A 17257-nucleotide genomic window follows, 5' to 3' on the forward strand; every position below is an offset into this window, starting at 1 on the left:
TTCTGGCATAGTTGTGACCCAGAGTAGTTGTCCCTGTCATTCTCTGCCAGTTGACTGAACAATTGCTCCAAGGGTTTGTTATGACCCGCCCCAAAAAAAGGGGAGAGGAGTAACCCAGGTTCTTATCAATAATTCCCTTGAGGTGGATTAGAGTGAAACGACACAATGATCAGTGTCTGAAAACATGTATAGGTAAGGTTTATTTTAACAATTTTGTTTTAACAGGTATGTTAGCATTTTGGGTGTTGTAATCTATATCATATATCATAGGGATAACCCCTGGGGGGAAAATGCATAAGGGAGAGAAAGGAAAGACAGGATAAAGCTAAGGGAGAGAAAGGAAAGACAGGATAAGGCTAAGGGAGAGTAACGGAAAGAAAAGCTGAGAGTGGACAGATGTATATAGTCACCACCCAAGGGGTCCAACGATGAAACTTGGTAGTTGCAGCTTCCATGTCTGTCAGTTGAAGTGGTGGCCTTGATCTGCTGGGGGCGAAGGAGGGAAGCCCCCACACTCCAGGAAGTTATGAGTTATTATATCCATGGTTGGTGTCACGGGCCGCGCCTCGAGCCTCCAGCCTCTTCCCTGGGCCCTGCACAGAGTTTGTGTGCCTGGCCTGGTTCCCACCTTTTTTTTAGATTGGCAGAGGGGGAGATGGGCTGTTATGGGCCATCAGAGGTCCTGCCTTTTCAGGGCTTGACACTTTCAATTGCCCATCAGAGGTATAATGCAAGTCAAAAGCCTGCAAAAGTCTCCTAGAATGCATAAATCATTAAACATTTCAGTCTCTGACAGGGTTGTGCTGACACACACAGGGGAGGGTGGAGTAGCAGAAGGGAGCAGCCAGGGAGCTCTCCCACAGGCACACAGCTGGCTACTGCTGCCCTGGGGTGACCTGAAGCACACAAGGCCTTTGCTCTGTCTTCACCATGCAACTCAGTGCCACATTTTTCCGGGCATCCTTCTGGGACTGTGGTCGCTCTGGTGACCTTGGCCCTTCTGTCCTCTTTGGCAGATGCTCACAACTTGACAGAGAGTGTGTGCAGTTAAATCCCTCCCGCTCCTCAGTCTTCCATGGATGATAATTATTGACATGCCTCACTCTGCTGGGGAAGGATGAATGACCGCATAACCTCTCTCCTACTTGTACTGCTCTTTGCTCCACAGCTCTTAATGATTTCTTTCTCTCCAAAACCTACCACTATGCCACTGATTAGCATAATTAATTTAAAACACAGAACAATTATTTCCAGCCATCACTTAGACTGGAATTTGTACTGAAAACCTGTCCACCTTCCCAACTTTTTCTATTGGCTTAGAAATCTCCTATCAGATCCTGGCTCATACAAAAGTTATTGAAAATTCAGCTCCTCATCCTACAGGAAAAGGACATGGCCTTGCTTCTTTTTATGTAGATATCTTTTGATCCAGCCATGACAACTGTACATAAAACTTTACCTTTCAAGGACACAAACCTCTGAAGAGACATAAACATCTGAAGAGACACAATCATGCTCCTGCCTAGGAAGATGCCCCAATTGGAGGGGCAAGAGGGTTTGGGATGAGTTGAACACTTTACTGATCTGGTTCTACAGATGAAGTGTTCTTACCTCCCCAATTACCTTGCAGACCAGAAAGTTTGTGGTGTTGGTGAGCTGTCCCTTGGGAGTGCGGAGGGCAATCAACCTGAGTGCTGGAGCAGGAGCTGCTCTTAAATGTGTGGCAGTGTGCCAAGGGCACATGGTACAAGGCTTATCCTTTCCTGTATTAAAGCTAGGGGTTATACACAAGCTCTTAAAAATGAGGAGTTGATGCAGGGTTGTCACTCTAAGCACCAGCATTAGGCCATCATCACTTCTCTTGATTTCTTTCCCACCTTATTTTCTTCCTAATGTTATTGATGGTCAGTTGTTTCATACAGAATGATATAAAATCTGGGGCTGTGCTATTCTGTATTTTTTTGACTGGGGGAATGGGAAAGATTTTCTTACAGCTTGGACATCTAGTGAGGAGGATCTCTGACCATGGCTTCAAATAATAGATAACACATCGTACTGCACTTCAGTTTTCTTGGACACCAGACAAAATCATTCAGTTTGTATATGTTTGAGTAGTCTAATTGAGCAGAGAGAGTAATTTCAGAGCAGAAGGTGAATGTTTCCAGTTTCACAGCTGTTGAGATATAAAACATTGCAGATAGCAATTTACACTTTTCTGACACAGATGTTTGCCTCGTGGAATGATTCATTTACACTTAAGAGAAAAAATAGTGGCAAAAGTGACTCTTCCCTCAGATCCTTTATATTCCTCACTGCAGATTTCAACAGTCCTAATACCTACCCTGTTCTGAATGACTAGGTAGAAGCATTTTTCTGCTTCAAAGAACATAAAGTAAAGCAATTAATCCACTTCTTTCAGGAACCGCCTGCACTGCCACCCTGCTTCCTCTGCAAGACTCCCTGTTACTGCACCCAGGGGTTTGTTATAAAGCAATTCAGACACTTTCATGATGGTATACCAGCTTCTCGTTCAAATGCACAGAAGATCCATCATGCCTCTGGGCTCAGGATACAAATAATCACTCAGCAGGAATTACCCTGGAGAAGACTGCCCCCAAAATGACTCATTAATCCTCATATTGTAAAGACAGGCAGGCTACCTAATTTTTTGATAACCAAAGAAATGTATGTGAAGTACCATTACTACCTGCAAGGCTGGGAGGAGGAAGAGGGAATACATTGCCATAATTAAAAATAGAATAAAAAAAGAAAGGTATAGAGTTCTGGGCACTAATTTTAAATCATGGCTCTGCAGTATTAGCACACAGTGCTAGTAAGACAAAGCCAGCCTAAAAGTTGAATGCTCCAAAAGTATTTATTATTATTTATGCAGTTGACAATGATTTGATAAGTGGAAAATAATTCACTGAAATACAATCCACTCATGTACTACATTTCCCATAATTACAAACCTAAATTTCACTATAAATCCTACTGAAGCATGAGCCTTGAGATTTAGAGCTGATTTCTGTAGTGTATAGGCTGTGTTTCGCCATGTGAACATCACCCTTGACCAAAAGGCAGACCACTGCTTTGATGGAGCTTGGCAACATTTTGACAACAACAACCTCCTGCAGAATGCAAACCTGGCCAGGAATTTTGGGTTTGCATGCTCTATTACATGATTAGTGTAATAACATGTTAGATTTTGGCTGAGGAGCGCAACTGCAGTCACAGTAAGAGAAGAGTTCGTTGTATTTTGAACATGTTTTGAAGCATTTTGAACTTCTGGAGGAAGCAGGCTTCTTTTGTCCTTTCATTTAGCAAGATTTCATAAGACCTACAAGTGCCCAAAGCTTGGAGAGCAAAATGCTCTGAACTCACTCTGGGGGTACATATGAATGCAAGGAAATACAAGGCAGGTGCAACTAAGTAAACAATAAATGACAGCCAACTGCAGCCCCTGAGGGATGATGGTTGGCAAGGCCTGTTGACTCAGAAAGACCCAAGTCCCAAGCAGTGCTTTGAAACAAAAGTCTTCCATCTTTTGCAGGGTCCCTGAGCAGGGCTCTCTGTGGCTGTGTGCCCTGTATTGTGCTTACAGCAGTGCGTGTGTATGAAATACATTTAGAACTGAAATACATTTCTCTCAGCTAATCAACTACATATTGCTACTTGTTTTCTAAAATTTGCTCATGTGACTGAACTAAAAGCACAGGAATTAGAAAGCTCTTACTCTCTCAATTGATGAAGAAAACTGGAAATCTGTAGAAATGTTGGATATTCTGTTTAAGCTTAACAATCTCTGTAAATTTATTGGGTGTAGGAGAGAGCATGGTAGCTAAGTTTCTAATTGTGATCACTTTTAAATTTAAGAATCTCAGAGGTCTCATTACACCTGATAAGGAATTTTATTCTATAGACTTCAAAGTGATTAGGTTTGCAAAACTGCTCAGCAGAATGTCTTATTTGTGTTTTATTCATAATAGTTTGGAAGTCATCTCAAGGCATCTACCGCTCCAAAATGGGTATGCATGTATTCTGTGTACATCACACTGTGCTCTCATGCTTTAGTATGTGGTGAGAGGAATGGCTTGTTTGGCTCATGAACAGCTGTACTGAGTATGTAGTACATGCACATACCATCCATGAATCTGTTGTTTTGAGGCAAACAGTAGTCTGGCAAGCATGCACTATGATTGTTTGATGGGAAGAAATGCTGAATTTTGATTTTCATTTTATTTGCAGTACAATGACAATTTTTTTTGCAGAAATTCATTGATACATTTCATGTGCAAATTTACCTGAGATTTTTGTCAAAGCACACATGTGTGTGCGTGTATTATTTTTATTTATACTGGGAAAGACAAATGAGAATTTGCATTCACTTGATAGGGTAAGGAAGAGGAGAAAATGAAATGGAAATTGTCTTATATTAATGGCCAAAACTGCAATTTGCAATCCCGTATTGTATTACCATTGCAGATAGAGTGCTTAGGAGACTATTCATTTTGTGTCTACCTCAATAAGGCAAATGTTTCCCTGAAAAAAAAGGAAGCACAATAGTGAAATCACATATAATGAAAGCTAGTGACTATTCAGCTAGAGCTCCAAAGTAAAAGAAGGGAAACATTTAGAAAAACAGATTAGGGAAATAAGAGACAAAGGAATAAGTGGCAGCTGAGCATATATTAAAAACTCCACCAACAAAAACTTTTGGTGGTGCTTTTTTAAATAAGATTTGAAAGGCAGATGCTCCTTTTTCACCGTTTCATCCTATCTTAAGAACACCATGGGCGAAGTCCCTCTGACAGCTAGATGCACAGCATCTGGTATGTAAAGTGCATCAGCAGAGGAAGCAGGAATGAACACCATAAAAATCTTTTTTAAACAATATTGTGCTGGAGTCAAGAAGAAATCTGTGTGGAAGTTCAGGTGATAAGAGGAGAAAAGATGGCAAAGCCCTCAGATGTAGGTCAGGGACAGGCACCTATTGAGTGGTATAGCCACAATGTGTGCACATGTGTATAACCACTCACTGGGTGTCTTTTTCTTTTCAATCTTCAGGAAGAGGCAGCCAGAGTTCTCGCCCACCAGCCAGTGTCCGTCGGCACATGTGCAGCTTTGAAAAATCCCACACTGCAGTGAATGTGTAAGAGAAGCTGCATGACAAAGAGTGGTTTTACCCCTTACTTTCTTTTTCTCATTGGTTTATCATGTCTAATGACGGGACAAATGTGGTGCATGCCATTAAAGATGGGAAATTTGCTTATGTCCCCTTGTTTCACACAATGCCTTCAACTGATTGACCAGATGTGATGAAGAGGACAGTGAATATTTTTTTTGCAGGTTTTATTTTTTTTTGTCTAAAGCCTTCAATTTTATTTCTAAATGCCTACAACTTTGCAAATAAGTCCTCTTTTTTGTACTAATTTTATCTTCTTTTTCCATTTAGCCAATATTTTTTTTCTTTTTTACAGTTTTGCATAGAGATGACACTATCCTGTGTGCTTTAAAGAACAATCTAGTGGCTATGTCATGGCGAGACACCTTTGCTGTGCACGAGACACCTTTGCTGTGCACAACTTTTGCTAACTGTGCTTGTTAGTGAACTGTGGCTGCACAGCCAGCAGAGGGAACACAGAAAACATTTGTTTGGTGGGATTCTTAGAACAGGTAAAACATTAGCAGGCACATGTAAATAAAACCAGCAGGATTTGGCCTAGGAACAAACAGTATCTTAAAATAATAGCAGAGAATTTTTTTCTGTTATAATTTCTGAAAGTTGTTCGGATTCTGCATATTCTGCATTCAGAGAACAATAGCAAAATTCAGGTCTTCAGAAGTAAAAAGTGCAAATACTGCCCTCTCTGAGCAAACACAAACAAGGAGGAGAAAACATGCTAGCTGTTGCAGAAACTGAAAGGCTTTGCCTCATTTCTTCCAGATCTTTGCTCATTTCCATCTGCTAAACTGCAAATGTAAAACAGTCCTGCTCCCTGCCCCGCGGAAGGTTGTGCAGTGACTAGCTGGAAAGCTGCCTGTGATCCACTGACACAGCATTTTGAGCAGTGCTGTCTCGCTACAGAGGTGCTGTTCCCCTGCTCTAATCAGTGCAAAGCATTAGCTCTGTGTATGTCTCAGGCAGTTTATGCAATTTGTGCACAGGTAGCAATGATGTTAATTCAATCAAATCTACCTCTCTGATTTGCAGATCAGAAGAAATCCATAAAATGCATCATATATTTGGAGCAGTAGTGATGGCTTTTACAGGGCTTGTGTAGCAACCAGATTTGGCACTCTGAAAGGCAAATTGTACACAGGCAGTGTAAGGAGTGGTACAAACATTTTGATACTAACTTCTAGTCAGAAAAATATGCCCTTCTTTTCTGAACTGGAACAAGTGCTGCAGATTCCCAGGGTACAGATCATCAATTATCTGTCTGGAAACTCAAATGGGAGTCCAACACAGACATACTCTTAGGAGGTAAATGCGAACGCAACGACAAATTCTATGCAAAAAAAGCATGGGCACAAGCTGTGAAACTCCCGAACACAGGGAAGGCTGAACCTCCTGCTTTTTGCATGACAACGCTTGGGATTTTTTTTCAGTTTGGAAAAAAATATCCCCATCCACATGAGCTCCTGAGAGACACCTCTGGTGGGACTCCAACCAGTCAATGGAACTTCAAATGCCTGTGGCAGCTGCCCAGATAAAAAAGGCTTTAAGAAGCAGTGGAGCTTTTCAGACCTGCTGAGCATGAAGCTATTTTGGTTTCGCTGCCCATCCCTGTCCCTCAGGCTTCCTTCTCCCTCCAACCAGGGCTGATGCATTCAGAGGCCTGGCAGTGTTGCCCTGTGTCCTGGGAAAGGGCATGTCCTCCATCTGCAACTGACTGCCCAAGATCCCTGTGGCCACGAATGTCAGTTTGAGCAGTAGATGTGTGTCCATCATATCACCAGATGCCCAACACCACTACCTGGTCTCATGCCTCAGTCTCATTCACCAGAATTGCTGCAGTTTGCAAGTCCAGGTTTTTCTGAGAAAGCCCTCCTTCACTACCCCAACATGCTAGAAATCACCATGGGCGCTATGGTTTCCCTCACCTTCCAGTTACAAGCAAATAGATGTAGAGTCTTGAAACTGTCTTGTGTTTTGATGAACACAATACTTAGCATCAGGGTTTTTTCACTAATGTTAATCTCCATTCTCTGTATAATTCTGGAGATGATTAGAAATGCAGAATCATGAAAATAGAGAATAACAAAAATTTTATTATCATACTTAAAAACACCAGAAACATCACCTCTGAGTTTCCGGGCTCTTTTCTTCTGAAGCTGCACATTTGTTACCATGGAAACTTTTAGATACACCCAAAAAACCCACAGGCTTCACAATCTGCTCTATCTACTGCAGAATATTCCGGAGAGCTGTACATTACAAATCAGAGGCCTCATGACTAAGCTTCCTGTGGCAACAGGGTTAAGTTTGAACTCAAAATGCTGGCATGTTAAGGCACGTCTGATGTCTGAACACTGTTCAAACTGTTGGGAGTTTATTTTATTCTCAAGTATACCAGAGAATCTGACAAGTTCTAGTGGGAGAAAGACCTCATTGATCTCTACCTCTGCAAGGGTTGCACACATTTTGGCAGCAAATATCCAGGGCAACTTGCTTGTCTGTTCATTAGGAATTTATTCCTGCTGTGATACAGCTATTGACTAGAAAACATTCTGGATGTTCAGCATAAATTGTCCCTTTTGTAGCTTCATCTAGAGGTCTCAGTTGTGCACCTATATGCCACGTGAAGTACCTCCCAGCCTTGGTGCTAATGAGATGTTTGAAGAAAACCTGAATCTATTTGGCTATTTTAGTTTTATCTCATGCACTCTTTTCTCTGTCCCCAGTGCTTTTTGTTGCGGTTCAGTATACAGCTTTCAGCTTGTCAATATCTCTCTCGTAAAAAACATGGTGCCCCAAATAATTTTCTATCAGAATCACAGAGGATTACAGAAAGCAAGGAAAAACCTCCAACTGTCTTAATTACTATTAAACTGCATTCATAGGAAAGACCTCCTGTACCACAGTGTGGTGCTTTTGAGTGGGGAACACAGAATTCATGGGCAATTTTTGTGGTTTTATTATATTTCAAGTTCATTAATTTGTGTTTCTAATTCAACAGCTGCTCCATGGCATTTCTTTTGATGTAATGTTTTTTGAAGGTTTTTGATCTTCACAGCCTCCCAGTCCTACATACTGTTTTGCCTTCCTTGCACCCACCTACACTCTTTCTAAATGAATTTAATTCTTGCGTTTTCTTCACATTTTCCTAAGCTTCCCAGGTCCCTCTGCACAAAACATTGTACTTTTCAGTTTTCAGGTTCTATTAACTGTGCTCCATTTTGAGCCTGTCTGAATAAATGCTTCAGTTCAGGCATCATCACTGGCTGCACTGTCATATACCTTTATCTGAATGTGCAGCACGAGACATCTTCAGATAAAACAAATGTGCTTCTCCATTAATAACAGATAGTTTCTAATGATTTAAACCATTCTTTTTTCATGCACTGACTTTATTATCCTTAAAAAAATTACAAAAAATTATTCAGTAGGATGAATTAATTCTGAATATTTAGTGAGGTTTATTTATTAAAAACAATAAAATAAACAGATTCAAAAGCTATTCACTAATAAGAGCACTTTTCAATTTCACTTTGATTTGCAGGTTTCCCATCTTTATTTCCTGAACACAGGATGAATTTTCTTGCTATTCGTGACAAATTGTTTATTATCCCGAACTTTGTATTATCTATTAGATTAAGTTGTTTTCTCAAAGCAACACATTAGTAGTTATTTGGTAATTTTTTCAAAATACCTAATGAACACACATGGGAATCAAATTTTTTTCACCAGTAATTAGAAAGATGACTGAAATGTGGCATAGCTTCTATATTTTCGATGAGACTAAAAATTTATAGTAGTAATTATAATTAGTAGCCAGACCTTCATACACATTATCAGTGTAATATTCTCACACCTTTATTGAGCTGGATAAGTAAGATCTGTGATACATGCTGAAGTTTTAGGCATTCAACAACCTTGAACTTCAACTACACTACCATCTCTCACCAGTCCCCAGCTCCCTGAATTCACAGTTGTATAAAAGTGCTATATATAGCTACTGTATCCACATTACAGACTGTATAATATTAACATTTCAATTTAAAAAAGAAAAAAAAAAACAGTTACCAATAGGGTCAATGTACATTAGGTAGCCTATATGTAATTCAGATAAAATACTATTTAATGTTTGCATTGGAGTAACCAATGAAGGAAATTAATACATTAGATTTACTTGACATAAGCCAGTGGTAAGACAGAGAGTTGGAAAGGCAACTCTGGGCTTGTGCTTGCTCACAACACCCCTAAGTATCATCAGGTTCTTCCCCAGCAAGACAGCATGACAGTGTTATGTTTTCCTATGTTTTGTGTAGCAGTTTCCATCATACATTTTAAGCAGCACTGTAATTTACACAGAATATCCTGTCCCGTGCCCAAGGCAATTTTGTCCATAACCAAAAAAAAAAAAAGTGAGTGGAGCAACAAGGAAAAGTTGGTTCAGTAACTTAAACTCCCAGAAACGTAAGTAGGATGTTAAACTTTGCTCTAATTATACAGCACCAGAGAAAGCATTGGAGTCCTGCTGTGAGAACTGTTCTAAGTTCCTCTTATCGCCGAGATAGAGGTTATAGTGTAAAAAGACTAAGGCTGAACTTGGTTTGTGATTCTTGTTTTTTTTCATTTGGGTATTAACATCAGGCAAAAGTCCTGAGCATACATCAGATAGGGACTGTGGTCAATGATGGCTCCCTGGCTCATGGGAGAGTGCAGAGAAGTTTTACTAACCCAGAAGTTTTACACCCAGGTGTAAGAGATAAATCCCTAGAAGCAATGCTCCAGAAGTTAGGCTTGCAGAAACACGTTAACCAGCGTGGCTTGCTCTGCTAATGAGTGGCAGGACTGGCTGTGGTAGTTCTGAAACGAGGGGCTGTTCAGTACAGGGAGATATCACCACCCTGGATTAAAATCAGCTCTCTCCTTTAATCAAATTTCATGCCCCAGGGGCCTTACTGAAATAGAGACAATAATAGAAGAGACCCTGGTGATACAAGCTAAGCACCTACAGTGTGCTGCAGTGCAGGTACTAGCCTTAAATTTTAAGCTTGTTAGCTTGGGTCCTGGGAATGGTGAGGCAGCAGTGGGACAAAGCTTTGCTCAGGCTCATTACCACTTTTTACATGACTGCTGGGTTGCAGAAAGCTTGCAGTTGGCTAAATGCCTTTCTGTGGGCAGGGCAGAAATTCCTCCACTGGTTTCCCTAGGATGGCATCCATCAAGCAACTGCCATGTGGGATGAGAAAGGTTTTGTCCAATGCACAGTTTTGAACAGGGCATTTCCCTGTAGAATTGTGGCCAGCCTCCAAAGGCTGGCCATCTCTGTGTCAGTGCTCAGAATCAGCCCTGCGCACTCTGCATTCTGGAGCCAGCTGTCAGGTGGCTGTAACTGTGCCCCACTCTGTGAAGGTGGGAGCATTTTTTGACTGGACAGTACCTGACACTGACCTTGGCTGGTTGCTGATAGTTAGGGTTTCTTTTGGACTCAGTTTTTGCTGCCAAAGTTGATAGGCTCTTCTTGGTTTGCATTTTATGTTCATTACTAAGATTTTGTCTTCACAGAAGAGACTGCCAGGTTATCTCAATGCTTCCTACTAGCTGTGGCATTTCAGTTACTATAGTGACTACAAGGAGGTAGGCTGGGACAAAGCATCAGTCTGACAAAGAAAGAAAGGTAATATTTATAATTTCTCCTATATCCTTTTCCTCTGGTTAATTGCCATCGCTGCTTTTTTAAAAAACAGCCTTAAATCATAAATCTGTGTTCTGAATCTTGTCTAGTACCACCAGGCCTGGCCCAAATGACTGTATCCCTCATCTCAGCAAGCTTGAGATCCTCCCTCAGCTCATGACCATTTGGAGAAGATAACAGACCACCATTCTGGCATCCTAAAGGGATGAAACAGGAGATGAACTCTAACAGATCAAGGAATGTCCCTTGCTGTTTTAACTGGAAGGGCTCTTTCTCAAGCACTTTGCCTAACTGCATCTGAAGCCATTTCCCAGCTTGTGGGTTCCTGAAGCTAACTTCATCATAGCACATATCACTCTATTAAACCATTTCATGTGGTATCAGTTAGAGATTGTTATGCATAAAATGCTCAAGACAAAAAAAGACAACATTTCAGGCATACAGAACTCAAAGTTGATTTCATTCTCTGTGCTCTGGATCTCAGGCTGTAACTTTGCTGGTGAAAGGATCAGAGAGTTGCACAAACTAACTTCCCTTAGACCACTGGGACAATAATTTTTCACCTCAGAAGCATTCAGCCTCTAAGATATAAAGAAACCTTTGCTATTCAAAGTCTAAAGTAAGGCATCTTCAGGATCCTGCAGTGTGGAGAGAAACCACCTGTTCTGGGGTGCTCAGATTTGATGTTGCTCCAAGGAAGCCAACAGGGTCAGATCCTCCAGGCACTGGCAGGAGCAGGATTCTGGTCTTGACCCAAAAATGGACTTAAGTCTGGGGAACTCCTTGTCACAAGGAAGAGCCAGATCTTGAGCATCTGGAGATACTTAACAATGAACAGTGAGATGTCTAACGAGTTGTATGCATGTCCTACAGGTGGGCAGGATTATTCTGAACCACAGTCTCAGATTTGGATGCACCAGCTCTTTTAAAAATCTTCAGCTAGTAACTATTAAGGTCTGAAGTTATTTTCTGTCTTGTTTAGTAATTAATAATCGTCTGAAAGTATCAGAGAATGACTGCCCCATAGTCATGCAGAGAGTATGTTATAAAGATCAATGCATGTATTAAAAACAACACTTTGAATTACCAAAAATAACAACAGATCTTCTCATAGAACTAAAAAAATGCATACAAGAAATATACTTACCTCCATTTCCTCCAAAAACCAAAACCCAAAAATAAAGCTGTGAAAATTGAGAAAAAGCATCTAAGTGTATGTCCTTGCCTATAAAGCAAAAGCAAGCCCATCTTATGTGTTTATAGGATGTCCGTGAATCTGTCTCAACATTTAGGTTAGATGTGAGGATTTGAAGAAATAGTAGTTGGAGTGTTACACTGGGTATAGGCAAGTACATACCTAAAGATCCCTTGAGACTCCAGGGGGTTCACATCTAGGCAGTAAGTGGGAAGTCTAAATCCTATGGGAAATTGTATACAGTACAGAGAAAGCTAGGAAAGACAAATAAATACATGAAAGAAATGAAATGGGTAACCATCCTATTGATAAAAGCAAGAAACCACCAGTTAATCCCACCTCCACCAGTTAATCCCACCTTGTCGCTGTGCAATTGAACATCAGGTTTTCTACACCCCAACTGTAATTCAGCTTGGTGTCCTCTCTTGCCCTTGTGTGGAAAACCATCCCTTCTTCCATTATACCAGGCAAATTATTTTGATCTTCACCTCCTTCCATGGATAATTCCTTCAAAAGAGAATATGACAATAACTTGGTGACCATGCCTCCCACATGCAGTCAGGATTCTCATTATCACAAGTGAGGCGATTCCTTGTCTTGCTGAGAGTCAGTTCAGGTCTGGACTTTTGCAGACCCATGTTTGCTTATGTCTAAAGGTCAATTAATGCCATTCAAGATGGCTGGTCTTTGTTCCAGCATAAAAAATGTTTTTCTTGCATGTTAATTATGAATTTTGCCTGAATGTGCTAATCTTGGTGTGACCCCCTACCAGTCATCCAGCAAGACAGAGCCCAGGTATTTCTATGACAGTCTTGTGACTCCACCTCAAATGACTCATTAACAGGCTAATGGTGCACAGACACAGCAAGGAGAGCAAGTTGAGGGAAAGAGCTGGAACAAGAGTCTGAGGAGAACAGTAGCAGAAAAGAGATTTCCCAGTGGATATTGTCCAGTGGATCCCACAGAGAGCCACTGCAGCTCTAAAGCTCTTTGTCACGAGTCACGAACATTAAGGTCTGGCAAGTGGAGGCAAGGTGCATCGGCGGCAGCAGCTTTCCTCATAGAGCAAGTTGGTAACAGACAAATCCTGATGAAATGGTTTGTTCACGTTTGGGTATTGCAGTCCCAGCACCATGGTTGTTGATTTGAGCTCAGTTAAGTGCATTACGGAGAGTGCTACAGAAGAAAGAAGTCAGAAGAGCAGAATTTGAGAGTGAGGGAAATGAACTAAATAGGAGCATGATCTGAAGACAGAGGTAGTGAGTTCCTTAAAATAGCAGTGCTTGCCTTTGATGTAAAATACAAAATCTTGGGAACAAAATGAGTTAGAGACTAAACAGATGGTGTGAGGAGGGATTCAAAAGTGAGATGATGCACCAGAACTAGCTATGAAGAAATAAATTATGTAGAAGTGGACTTAGCATAAAAGGCGGCAGATAATAATTGTATTTTTTTCAGAAAATCCCTTTGCAGTATTTGTAAGCTACAGCATCAGCAAAATACAACATGAGAGCACTTGACTTCTTTTCCTCTCTACACGAAAAGACTTGTTTTGAAGTTAAAGTAGACAAAATGTGTTTCTGCGTGGAGTTTGCAGATCTTGGCATGTTAAATATTATTTCAAAAATCTTTCACACCCAACAATTACATTCATTTGCTTATCTGTATACCACTTAAAAAAACAAACTCATACCACAGCTAGTTTTGATCAAACCGGAACTTTTCTAAATCTTCATTCTTATCTTTTCATTGATCAGTATAATACAGAATTTTCCTTCTTCAACTGGGAACTTGTTTTTTTACTTTCTATGCTAAAGCTCTAAATCCAAACAGCTTTAGATCCTACCCACTACATGCTTTGGGGAGTTACAAATTTTTTATATTGGCCCTTTCTTGCGCTCCAGTTCCCACAGAGGTGGTGAGTCCAGTGTTTAGAGTCTGGAGCTGGAGATGAACTTCCCAGCTTGGATCCATCTCAAAAGCTTTTTTCTTTTTTCTCCAGGAATATTTATGGCTCAGCAGAAAAGTGACACATTGTCATGTACATTTCTTTTCTTTCTTTGACAGATTTACAACACTATCTGCGACAAAGTCAGTCACTATTTTTTTTAAATAAAATTCAACTGGCAATTATTTACTCCCTGAAAAAAGAGAACTGCAAGAGTCTGAGCAAGGAAAAGCAAAATACTTTGAACGATACTGCAATACAGTAAGGGAAGCGATCTCCCGTCATGTGTGGAGTAGCAGGAGACAAGGCTGCTCCCACCTAGTTTGCCATGCACCTGCAGGGCAATCACAGGGTCTGAAATTTAATCCTCAGGGCTCCTGGTCACTGAGGAATGAAACCGTGAGTTAAGGCTGCTTTGAATAAATCATCTCAGAATTTCTGTATCTGGTTGTCACACAGGTGATGTATATTATAATTTGTCAATGACCTCTACTGCCTGACCTGCAATGAAACAGTTGCTTGATCCTCTTAAGCAGCACTCATCTCCCTGTCCCACCAGCTGCTAACAAGCTGCCACTCTGCTTTTTGTGTTGCTCCCTTCAATGGCACAGGGAAATGCAAGAAAACCTACAGTTCCTCAGGGGCAGACATGACCCTCAGATCCCCACTCAGCTAAACTGCTAAGCACTTCGATGGGATCCAGGCTGTATGAGGCCGGTCTTGTCGCTGCTTGTTCCTCCACCCACACAAATCAACCATTTTCAGTCCCAGCACTTTATCCTGATTTGTAAATAATAGTCACCTGGGAAGAAGTGCATTTGCCTCCTACCTGATGGAGTCCCCAGAAGTCCTTCATTTCTTTGATAGCTAAACTGTTCCTGAGTGCAAAAGGGGGAGAGGGAATAAAAAGGACTTCTCTACACTGGGTGCCAAAGGCTATAACTGTGTGTTGTTTTTCTTCCAACAGCTTGAAAATATTTCCTTTAAGTTGTAAATCAGGCTTAATTAAAGCTCTTCCTGTGACTTTTTTCCCATTTTTTTCCTTCCCTCCCTACAAGGTGGGGTGAGCAAACCTAGATACAAAATTATATAGCTCGAATCCACAAATCACAGCTGGCCCTCCTGGAGCCCTTCCCACAGGCTAGCCTTTCCAGGCTGGCTGTAAGATGGATAACCATCAGGAAGTAATCACTTCTGGATGAAAATCAAAGTAATTGCTGTTGTTAAAAAACATAGTTGTTTCCTTATGTAGTTTTTCGGGGAGGACACAAAGAACTGGAGGAGGGAGGCTTACTAATGAGGAAAAGCAATCAGTATTTCTGTAGGCTTGTGTGTTATACTGCCTGTATTTGCATAATGTAAATGCAAATAAACCCATCTTTATTTTATTCATAGTTCTAATGGAAAGTCTGTGTCATGGTCTGAACCAGGTGGAAGACAAGATCCCAAAGGGGAACATACATGGCACAGACTCTCAGTGCATGTGAAGAACCAGGAGACAGGGTGCAATCAGACAGCAGTGATCAAACCCCTCACTAAAGACTACCACGGCCAAAGCCTGACTTTTACCGACATCAGCAGTAAGACTCTGTACAATGTGGTGGAGGAAGAAGATAGAGAGCCTGTTCGCCTCAACCAGGCCAGCAGCCCCTCCATGGTGGTGCACAGACGAGTGGCAACCACCCCACCTCTGCAGGCCACAGCGGAGGAGACCCAGCTCTTCTTGCCTGAGCAGTCCCCCAAGACCCTGCCCCTGCAACCACAGTCCCTCATGGACCAGCTGCAAGGAGTGGTCAACAAGTTCGCCCCCGGCATCCCAGAGTTCAATGTTGCCATCCCCACTCCCGGCTCAGGGAACGGTGTGCGGCCCCCGTACCAGCCTCCGCCACCTCAGCAGTCGTCCCTGCAGCCTTTCCAGGTGGCTGCCTTCAGCGAGGAGACCCTCTCTCCCCCGGCTGATGAAGTGGAGAGTGAGAAGGTAAAGCTCATTCAGGGATATGTGTATGAGAAAAACACAGAGGAGGAGGAGGACGAGGAGCCGGTGACCAGCAAACTGACTCTGGAAGACTCTCCGGCACTGACGCCCCCATCCCCTTTCCGGGATTCAGTGGTTTCGGGCAGCTCTGTGCCCAGCTCTCCTGTCTCTGAGTCGGTGCTCTGCACACCCCCAGATGTGACCTATGCCTCTGTCATCCTGAGGGATTATAAACAAAGCTCGTCCACCCTGTAGATGCTGCAACAGACAAGATGGGAAGGACTTTGGCAGCTGCCCGTTGGGACAATTTGAGGAGACAAGTCTCTCAGGGCTGTGGGGAGAGAGAGCAAAGAACAAAGTCACAAGTGACAAGGCAAAAATTTCTTCCTGCACTTAAATAACTAAAATGAAACAAAAAGAAAATGAAAATCCATTCTGAGGGCTCAAGATTCTCTATCTGTTAAAAATAAAAATATTGTACTTTGGAAAAATGTTAGGAAACCATAACAAAGCACAAACCCAAGAGACAACTTCTATAGCAAAAAAATAAACACACAGGAAAAAAATGTAATTACACTTAGTCAAACCCTCTCTTGGCAATGCTTAAAAAGGACTCTTGGAAGTGTGACCTGGAGAAGTCATTAGCACACCTCATGACTGCTGTCTGTCTGCTACAGAAGCAACACACCCAGGAGCTGGAAGGGTGGAGTGTGGTGAGGGGGAACGAAGCTACTTGTATATGAGACATATATGCAAAAATATTTTTTTCCTGGTTTCTACAGGTGGCATAACTGCGGAATGTGTTTGAGGGAGAGGAGCTGAGATAATGTGAAAGCGCATGGCTCTTACTGACTTTTGTCTGAATGATTTGTTCTTCATACTAGGCTGCTTTTTGGGGGATCTGGGCTTTTTTAACACTGATTGTGAACTGACTGAGAAACATGATCAAGACTCAAGAGGTTTCTGAAGAAAGCCCTCACTGTAGTACTTGTAATATGATAAGGACTTAGAAAAACTGCCCTTTTGTATAAGATCGCAAACCATGTGGCTAAACTGTTACACAATGTTTCCTGTAGCAGAACAATATTTATTGACTATCTTTTCATAAAATAACATATTTTGCCATGTCATTGCATCATTCCTCTGTGTTACGTTGGAATCAAATGCATTGCAAAATAGCTGTATACTTAGAGCAACTGTTAATCTGAAAGAAAGGTAATTCCATACTGGGGGTTATGGAGCCAGCTCCCCAACAAGAGACTGGAGTGAAC

At 41.6% G+C, this 17257-nt stretch overlaps 1 protein-coding gene across 5 annotated transcripts in view; it reads left to right on the forward strand.

Moving 5' to 3' along the window:
- The window catches only part of GRM1 (glutamate metabotropic receptor 1), a 176404-nt gene extending 159870 nt beyond the window's left edge, over positions 1 to 16534 (forward strand). The window contains exons 8-10 of one of the 5 annotated variants that reach the window (XM_018078272.2): positions 3990 to 4028; positions 5068 to 5152; positions 15442 to 15537. In XM_018078272.2, the coding sequence (XP_017933761.2) occupies positions 3990 to 4028; positions 5068 to 5128 (100 nt within the window). In that variant the 3' untranslated portion in view covers positions 5129 to 5152; positions 15442 to 15537. Of the gene's footprint in view, positions 1 to 3989; positions 4029 to 5067; positions 5153 to 15406 lie in introns of all 5 variants that reach the window. The other 4 variants (XM_018078274.2, XM_018078275.2, XM_018078270.3 and 1 more) reach the window with 4 other exon arrangements.
- The last annotated feature ends 723 nt before the right edge of the window (positions 16535 to 17257 follow it).

The sequence above is a fragment of the Manacus vitellinus genome, unplaced genomic scaffold (assembly GCF_001715985.3).
Source record: "Manacus vitellinus isolate BGI_N305 unplaced genomic scaffold, ASM171598v3 scaffold_4_pilon, whole genome shotgun sequence".
NCBI lineage: Eukaryota > Metazoa > Chordata > Aves > Passeriformes > Pipridae > Manacus > Manacus vitellinus.